This window comes from Atta colombica, unplaced genomic scaffold (genome assembly GCF_001594045.1).
Source record: "Atta colombica isolate Treedump-2 unplaced genomic scaffold, Acol1.0 scaffold9, whole genome shotgun sequence".
In the NCBI taxonomy this organism is placed as follows: domain Eukaryota; kingdom Metazoa; phylum Arthropoda; class Insecta; order Hymenoptera; family Formicidae; genus Atta; species Atta colombica.
In genome coordinates, this window is record NW_017259583.1 from 4641710 (window position 1) to 4650797 (window position 9088).

The window sequence follows — 9088 nt, forward strand, 5'->3', positions numbered from 1 at the left end:
AAAGTTATAGAGAATTTGAAGATGCAGCAGAACAAAGATATAATGCATGTTTATATGATAAGCACCTTCAAAGCAAAGTAAAATACACAAAACAAAATAAATAGCATGAAATTCGAAAGAATTAAAAAAACATATAGTAATAATACAATATTATAATTAATTATCATGCTGTTACAAATAACGTATATAAATAATTATAAGATTACCGATATAGATATATTTTTCATTTTATATTCAGATTACTTTTAATATAACATTTGATATAAATTAAATTGTAAAATAAATTACATATAAAATCATAATTATGAATAGAGAGAACTGTTGAATGAAATCGGTGAATCAAGATGTTATTCATATTTCTAGTTTATTAAAATACATATTCTAAAATATGATAGCTTAAAATTATATATAAGATAAGGAGAAATGAATCACAATTAAGTATACTATTATACGTATTAGATTAATGACTAATAATACATTCAAATAAACGTACTATTATTTATTGTGTGTGTGTGATCTGCAGTTACATATAACATATTAAATTTTAAGTAATTGATCAAACCATGAATAGAAAATGTTAATAAAATTATTGACAGAATAACGGAAAGAAAGAGTAATTTAGAAAGAGTAATTTGATCACCAAATTGCTTTTTAAATCTCTTTAAAAGTAATTATCAAAGCATGAAAAAATAAGAAACAATTGATGTGAACAAACGAACGAATTATCATTTCCGATTCATAAGTGACCAGGACAAATATTGATGATATTCATGATACAAGATTCTAATTTAGATAACTCCTATTTTTTTTCTCGTAAACTATTTCCTAGCTAATAATTCAACAACTTTAAAAATGTTAAATCATCAACTGATATTGAAATTATTGATATACGGAATCCGGGAAAATTCAGATTTAATGCATGCAACAAGGATCCTTCACTTTCAACGAAGCGATAGAAACTGCATGTCACAATAAAAATCATTACGAAACCCAATTTCCTCAAATTTTCCTTTTATCAATGTATTATTAGATGTTAGCAAAAGTAACTTTAAAAATCCGAATTCACATAAAATAAAATATTATATTGAATTAATTAATTTCTCTTCCATATGATATTTAAATACTTCACATACGTAATTTTACAAAAATGTTTCTTCTTAATTGCGTCTTTATTCATAAGATATATAAATTATGCTAAATCTTTATTTTACAATTATCCACAATCTCCATTATTAGAATTTCGCAATTTGTGGCAAAGAGATTTCTCATGATGCTCCTACAAGTTTCCCTTTGATCATCCTTTTGCAGAAAAAACTCTTTCCTTCACTTTCATCAATTTCTCATTGCATAAATTTTCATCTCGCGAATCACTATATATCCTTGTTGCAAATTCTTCATGAAAAGTGCAAACAATAGTGCAATTGCACGACACACAAGTAACTGATGATTTGCTAAGATCGACGCGGCGGATACGGGACCGACAGCAAGATCGTTGGGAATATATTTATTAATTTTAATTTTATTTATTATTTTTTTATTCCAGCATTATTCATTTTTCCTCTTTCCCAATGCGTCAGGACTCTACTCCTAATACTTCTTCTACAACCTTTCCCTTTGATTTTCCTTCTACAATAATTGTAGACACGAAATATATTGTTGTGTAGTTAACATTCACTTCTTTAGAAGACGATAGTGCGCGGCAGCATTTTGCAGTTACAGATTGGGCCGTCATGTCTTCTCTCAGGTTTCTCTCTGATTGCAGATACTGACGAGATACGAATTTGATTTGGCTACTGACATCTCGTCGGTGATTTGGCTCTGATAATCGGTACTGCGACCTTATCGATCGAGGAGACTGAGAAATTCTCAGTCGCGCCACTGAAGGAATCCGAGATCCGAGTTCCGCAAAATGGCGGGTGCCATAGTGCGTTGTTTTCAGATTCCGAGGAGACAATTGGGTGAGTTTTAGGTCCACCTTATTATTGTGGCTACGAACTTTCTTAAATTGCGAATAAACCATTCGCGACGAAATGGCAAAGCAAACATTATCCCACACGTCTTCGAAAAACAGTTTCTCTTCGCTGCAATGAATCTACGAGGTTATGTAATTAAATAAATTGCATATATTTAAAGGTCTCCTCGGATCGAGTTTGAGCAGTCAGCAACAGAGAACACTCGCCGATGCTCCGGAAGGAAAGGTGAGGATGTTTCTCAACAATCTCAACATCTGTTCATATCTTAGCATCTTTCCTTCTCGTTTATCACAAAGCTTTGACATCTTCATCTGCTTTAAGTACAGTTAAAACAAACAAGATCATAAGGGCTATGTTGAGTAAAAAGAAAGCAACTTAATAACTGTTGTAAAAGTCTTATTAAAATTGGATTATACATTTAAATCTAATGAAGAAATAAAAGCAAGAACGATATTAAAAAATCTTATGATAGTTGTAATCAGAATTGTGTTGTATATTTCGAAATTATGTTTCTGTGAAATTTTTACGTATGGTTAAGTTTATAAATCTTTTTTTTGTAGACAATACAAATAATGTAAAACATTTAAATTATTATAAATTGGATAACGCAGTATAGAAAAGAATAATTAAATTTTATGATTATTAATATATCTGATTTCAATATTTTTTTATAAATAAAAATGTAAAAATAAGTGAGACAGAAACTCTAGTACAATCTAGTGTAATACCAAAGAATATAGGCTTAGATAATCCATAGATTGTTTACATAAATGATACATGGAACAGTTTACATAGTTTACATTATATACACATAGATGTACATTATATTTTGTGCATAAACGTATAATTCTGATTCTAGGTGCTTTTTTTGCTGAGCACAGCCAATAAATTTCTGTATTGTTAGTGTTTTTCTTTGTTTTTTTTTTTTTTTTAGAAACAAGGAGGTCCCCTGGCTGATGAGGACCGTATCTTTACGAATCTGTATGGCAGACATGACTGGCGGTTGAAGGGTGCCATGAGTCGTGGCGATTGGTATAAAACCAAGGAAATAATAGATAAGGGCGCCGATTGGATCATCAATGAGATTAAAATTTCCGGTCTGAGAGGCCGTGGTGGAGCCGGCTTTCCCTCTGGGATGAAATGGTCTTTTATGAACAAACCATCTGATGGTCGGCCCAAGTACCTGGTGATCAATGGCGACGAGGGCGAGCCAGGGACGTGCAAGGATCGTGAAATACTACGCCATGATCCACACAAACTTGTGGAAGGTTGCCTAATCGCTGGTCGCGCTATGGGAGCTTGCGCCGCTTACATCTACATACGCGGTGAATTTTACAATGAAGCGTCCAACATGCAAGTTGCTATAGCAGAGGCTTATCAGGCCGGTTTAATCGGAAAGAACGCTTGCAACTCTGGCTACAATTTCGACATCTTTGTGCAACGAGGAGCAGGTGCATATATCTGTGGTGAGGAGACCGCTCTTATAGAATCTATGGAGGGGAAACAGGGAAAACCGAGACTAAAACCACCATTCCCAGCTGACGTTGGCGTGTTTGGATGTCCCACAACCGTCACTAACGTTGAAACCGTAGCAGTGGCACCTGTAGGTGTTACTAATATAATATATTTTTTCTCCTATATTTTATTTTGTAAGGTTAAAAAGATTACAATATAGAAGCAATTAAAAAATTTAAAATTAATAAAATGTATATTTAATTAATTTTATTAAATATATGTACATTTTATTAATTTTATTAATTTATATAAATTTATATAGAAATTATTTAAAAAGCATTAAAGATTCGGTGTTGTATTTATTTCTTATTGAAAATATTTACATAGACAATCTGTCGCCGAGGTGGAGCATGGTTTGCCTCATTTGGACGTCCACGCAATCATGGAACCAAGCTCTATAACATTTCTGGGCATGTGAACAATCCATGTACCGTCGAAGAAGAAATGTCCATTCCTCTGAAAGAACTGATCGAGAGGCACGCGGGAGGTGTAATTGGAGGATGGGATAATTTGTTAGGTGTTATTCCTGGTGGTTCTTCAACTCCCGTCATTCCTAAGAGGTAAATAAAGAGATGTCGTCCAACAATTCGATTTCATTCCGAAAGTCATAGTCAAAAATTTTAGCGCGTGTGACACCGTTTTGCTGGACTTTGATGATCTCATCAGAGTACAGAGTTCGTTCGGCACAGCCGCAGTAATCGTAATGAATAAACAGACGGACATAATCAAGGCCATCACTCGTTTGATAAGTTTCTATAAACACGAATCCTGCGGTCAGTGTACGCCTTGTCGCGAGGGTATCAGTTGGATGTATAAAATACTAAAAAGGTAAGAATTAATTTATCTCTATGTATGTAAAAAATTATTATCCGGTAATACTTTTGAGATTCTTTATGGGTACTTTTTACATAGGTAGCTATGTGTTTCGTGAATTATCTTCGTGCATCCATTTTTGGAATGCCAATGTTTGATAAATTGCAATGTTCATGAAACATTGTTTCTATATTATTATTTGGTTTCATAATAATTTTTTTCGCAGATTTGTAGAAGGTAACGCCGAGGTACACGAGATAGACATGCTATGGGAGCTTACGAAACAAATAGAACTGCACACGATATGCGCTTTAGCGGACGGTGCTGCGTGGCCTGTACAAGGTTTGATCAGGCATTTTAGGCCGGAAATCGAAGCACGTATGAACGAACAGAAAAGAGCGACATTGAAAAGTTGAGATAAAACTGGAAATTAGAGAGAATATAACGGGACGAGATATATAGAACAATCCCTGTAAAATTTTATATTTATTTTCAGTGTATATAAATGAATATAAACGCGATAGTCACAATTCCTCTGTAATAATGTTTTTTCGAACCCGGACATCCATCCTGGAAGTTCGAATAATAAAGGAAAGAAAAACTTTATAAACGTGCAGAATTTTAAATGTTCCTTAAAAAGATCGCGCGTTAAACAAAATTAAATCGAAACTTTCATAATGTTTAACGTTTATGAAGAAAAGCAAAATCAGCGAGGCAAAGTGCTTTGAAGCGAAAATTTGTTTAACAACGGCCATTCACCGGAAATTAGAAGACATAATTGTATGTGGAGTACGAAAGAAAAATCGATAAAATTAAAATTGGTTCAATATGATAGACTTCTATTATATTAAAGAATTTATAAGTTTTACATGTGTGTGTTATACGTGGATCGCAAGCGATCCTATCTTATCTTTTCAAAAATAACACTTTGGAAAAGATGGCGACATGAAAATATGCAACATTGTGAGATTTTCAGAAAAGTAAACGACATCGAAGAGAAAGGATCGTGTACATGACAAAATATAAGAAAATTCGATTTATATCCTCGAATATTGGCTGAGTTTGCTTAGAGCCATGTAAGACTAACATTTACCTCCCACGTTTTCTTATGTAAATAGTACGCTCTCAGTTACGTGGTTTTCGTAGAAATTGTTATACATTGCGGGCTCTCGAAGAGCTCGTGAATTATAGTAACGATAACGACATCGACGATGTATTACGCGAAATAAATGACATAGTTATTCAATGGAATATTTTTGCCGAACGTCACGGCGTTCGGAATGAAACGAGTGTCGAACCTTTTGTTCATGAATCATGCATACGATTCAAATAACGTCGTGCTACTTGCGAGCTCAAAGTGAAACATAAGACTGGGAAGACGAGAATATTCGCTGCAGTTTTATCGAACGATACTTTGCATTTATTCGTTCATCATACAAGAGAATTCGCTAGCACTAAATGTTCCGCCGGCTACAGTACGGATAATGATGTGACTTTAGATATACGGTACAATGTGCGTATACAATACATATATACAAAAAGCACGTTCGCTCGTTCCGCAGATCAGTTGCGTCTGCTCTCCCTGTCGTTCTCTCGCACGCTCTTTCGTTTTCTGCCGCTCTCTCGTTCCCTTCTCTCTCTCTTAGCGCCACTAAAGTCGGAACTGTCTTTTTCGCGGTTTCTCGAATTATCGTTAGTTACTTAAATAATTAAATAATAGATTTAAGCTAGTCGTTACATTTTCGGGATAGTTCGCCGTAAGAAGCAAGCTGTCCCGGTTGTGTTAGTAAGCGCACACACTGTCTTTTATAATAGGTCCGTTGTGTTACCTCCATTCTCTTATTTTCATCTGTGTACATATATTTATATTATATTATCTATACCAAATCCACATTTCATTCCGTTGCGCATCCAATATTACATTCCTCTTTATTCTCGCTTCTCCTTTATTCTTTTCTCGCGGGCAGTGATGGCAGGATCGATTCATTCCAAGTGCTCGCTCCAGATTGAAAAATATCTAGGCATTATACTAACAACGCACATTTTTCTCGAACATTTTTAGGCACTAACATATCGCATAGTATTATATAGCATTCAGCGTTAAGCCTTAAGTACTTTCGAAAAAGCATAATTCTTTCAGTGGTCATATCTTGATCCTATCGAGTATCCAGATTTTTTAAAAAGGATTTATCAAGTTAATATTATAGTTCGCCAACTTGAAAAGCAGTCGTTCCTAAGGCTCTCACGCTCTCGTTTCTAAAATAGGAAGCTATTCTAAAGATATACTTAGCAAATACACAATTTCCAACCGTACTAAATGTAAATTAACAGCATATACGTCGCGACAATATGAACTTAATTTAATTAAAATATATAAAATATCGTTGATAGCATATCGTAGCATAATAATCGTAGCACTTGTGTCGTCGGAAATCATCCCCTCGGCAAACACCCAGACACGATCGCACATAAATTGGCCCCGTTAGAAAAAGACATGTATGTTAGATTATGACGTTAAGAGTCAAAAAGTCGCTAATTTCATCGGAAGGCATAGTAATCTGATGCATCCGTCGCGTCTGTAATTTCGCCCAATCGTTTCTGGATCACTTCCCATCACTGCTCACGATGACTTAACGGTCTCTCAACGCTAAAATACAGGCTCTGCAGCCCGCGTCACACGCGAAGCGTGTTTTTGTTACTCGGCCGTCGCTGTCCGCCGCTTTTGTGTTCATGTTTGTGCCGCGTGTTATCGTACCGAATGACGCAAAACAGGCTCCGTATGCGTGTATGAGGACTTCTTCGACATTGCACAGAACAAGCGCGTGTGCAGCACAATCGTTTGGAAATAAAAAGTTCACGAAATAGCAACAACAATAGTTGCCATCCATTTTGTGAGTGACTAAGTCTAAAGTCATATGAATTTTTTTTTATTTATAATAATGATGTTACTATTTGGTCACTCGGGGGGGGGGGGAGGGAGGATGTGACAAAGTTATCTCAAAGTTAACAATACAAGTTTATAATATATCTTACTTTTAATATGAATTAACAAAACTCACATGTCTGTTTCTATCTGTGCAGTATAATTTTAATCTTGGTTTAACTAACTCTTCATCTTTTTCTAATTCTTGGAATTAAAAAAAAAGATGAAGAATAAGTTCAGTTGAGATTAAAGTTGACCAACGTTGATAAAAATGGATATCAGTAAAGCATACAGTCTCGAGCTTGATTGTAGATTGTAGGCAAAAAACTCAGTTGAACATCACTTTTTTTTTAGAACGAAAAGGAACGCGCATTCAACTAAGTTATGACGTTACAAATGAAATTATCTGAGTTTTGATGTAAATGGAAACTAATTTCTGCGATAACGAATGGAATAACGGCGGACAGGGACAGCTTGCAACTTGGAAGCTGATGGAAGTTGAAAACTCGCACGCTTCGCGTACCTTTCGCAGCCTCTCGAAGACGTACGGAGACGAGAGAACGCGACGACTCGTAATAAAATAAAATTGTAGCACGTTTTGCTCTCGCATTTTTCACTCTCGCTCCTCGGATTGTACTTGTTGCGAAACACCTTGCACACAGAAAAATACTTACTGTACAAGCTAGTAATAATTATTTGTATTTCAAGTATTTCAAATATTCATATAATATATCCGTAAATCTATCATAGTTCATCACAAGCGTCAAATTTATTCAAAATATATTCTGAGTTCTATTAAGTTTAATATTAATCAAGATTATTAAATTAAAATAAATTCAATTTGCTTATTGTACAGTTACTTCTTCTGAATTTTATAATATTCTTCAAATGAAGATAAATTTTTGTTTCGACTATATGATACTGAGTTTTTCTGAATTTATAAATATATTTTAAGATTATTATCAAGAAAATATTCTTTGTTAAAGATATAACCATTGCTTAAAAGGAAGAAATTGCGTGTATCATCACTTTTTTTAACAACAGAGTGATATTTTTCTGTGTGTGTTCTCCCCTTCGACCTGACCGCGCAGTAGGGTCACGCTCATCTCGAGATATCCCGTCGACCTCGAGAAAAGGTACGTATATGCACGATATGATTGAAAGCTCGCTGGTCACATGCTCTTTGGCATGATCATTGGCTGTCTTCCGGCAAGATCACGCTTATTGTTGGAGAAATCTACCGCTGGACTCACGCCACCGCGTATGGGTTCTCCACTTTAAATATCTACCATAAAAATAGATGCACCTCTATCGCAGTTTCGTACGTCAGCCCCCTACCTATGCCACTTTGGAGGATACGATTCTAACTCCTTCTATTCCTCCTCTTTCTCCCGTTCTGAATTCAAGGAGTCTATTCTCGAAATCGTGCAAAAGCGTTTCGCGCACGTGTGAATGGAAATCGAACCACTCTTCAATGAGAACGTGGTCTCATCGTTATAGGAAATAATGCCAATTACCATACGTGGTATCCATAGTTTCGAGAATCGCACTCGATATCCTACATAGAACTTAGCGAACTTGGCGCGTTAGGAGACTGACGAGTAATTTCCCGTTTCTACCAATGCAGATTAACTTTAATCTCGGAGCAACTTATTCTTCATTTTTTTCTAATTCTTAGAACTAGAAAAAGTGAAGAATTGAAAAGTTAATTAAATCGAAATTAAAATTGAACTACAGTAATAGAAACGGACATAATAGAGAGCCGGCAAAATAAATTTTTCACATGTGTGGAATAGACAACGGGCGAGAGGATCTGATTAGAGCTAAATTTAAATATTGTAATAATAGATTTATATATATATAT

The 9088-nt window shown here is 34.9% G+C and overlaps 1 protein-coding gene across 1 annotated transcript; it reads left to right on the forward strand.

The window, feature by feature from the left end:
- The first annotated feature begins 1886 nt into the window (after nt 1-1886).
- Nucleotides 1887-4911, forward strand: LOC108693466 (NADH dehydrogenase [ubiquinone] flavoprotein 1, mitochondrial). The gene is made up of 6 exons (XM_018202436.1): nt 1887-1958; nt 2134-2198; nt 2908-3576; nt 3816-4048; nt 4113-4316; nt 4528-4911. Exons 1-6 carry the CDS (start codon nt 1910-1912, stop codon nt 4715-4717), a joined length of 1410 nt encoding a protein of 469 aa, XP_018057925.1. The 5' UTR covers nt 1887-1909; the 3' UTR covers nt 4718-4911.
- Nucleotides 4912-9088: the final 4177 nt, after the last annotated feature.

What these genes read in the sequence shown, in the direction of transcription:
- LOC108693466 (XM_018202436.1), top strand. Translation starts at nt 1,910, where the DNA reads ATGGCGGGTGCCATAGTGCGTTGTTTTCAGATTCCGAGGAGACAATTG. An exon ending in CCGATGCTCCGGAAGGAAAG is followed by an intron (nt 2,199 to 2,907) that starts GTGAGGATGTTT and finishes TTTTTTTTTTAG; the next exon opens with AAACAAGGAGGTCCCCTGGC. An exon ending in AAACCGTAGCAGTGGCACCT is followed by an intron (nt 3,577 to 3,815) that starts GTAGGTGTTACT and finishes ATATTTACATAG; the next exon opens with ACAATCTGTCGCCGAGGTGG.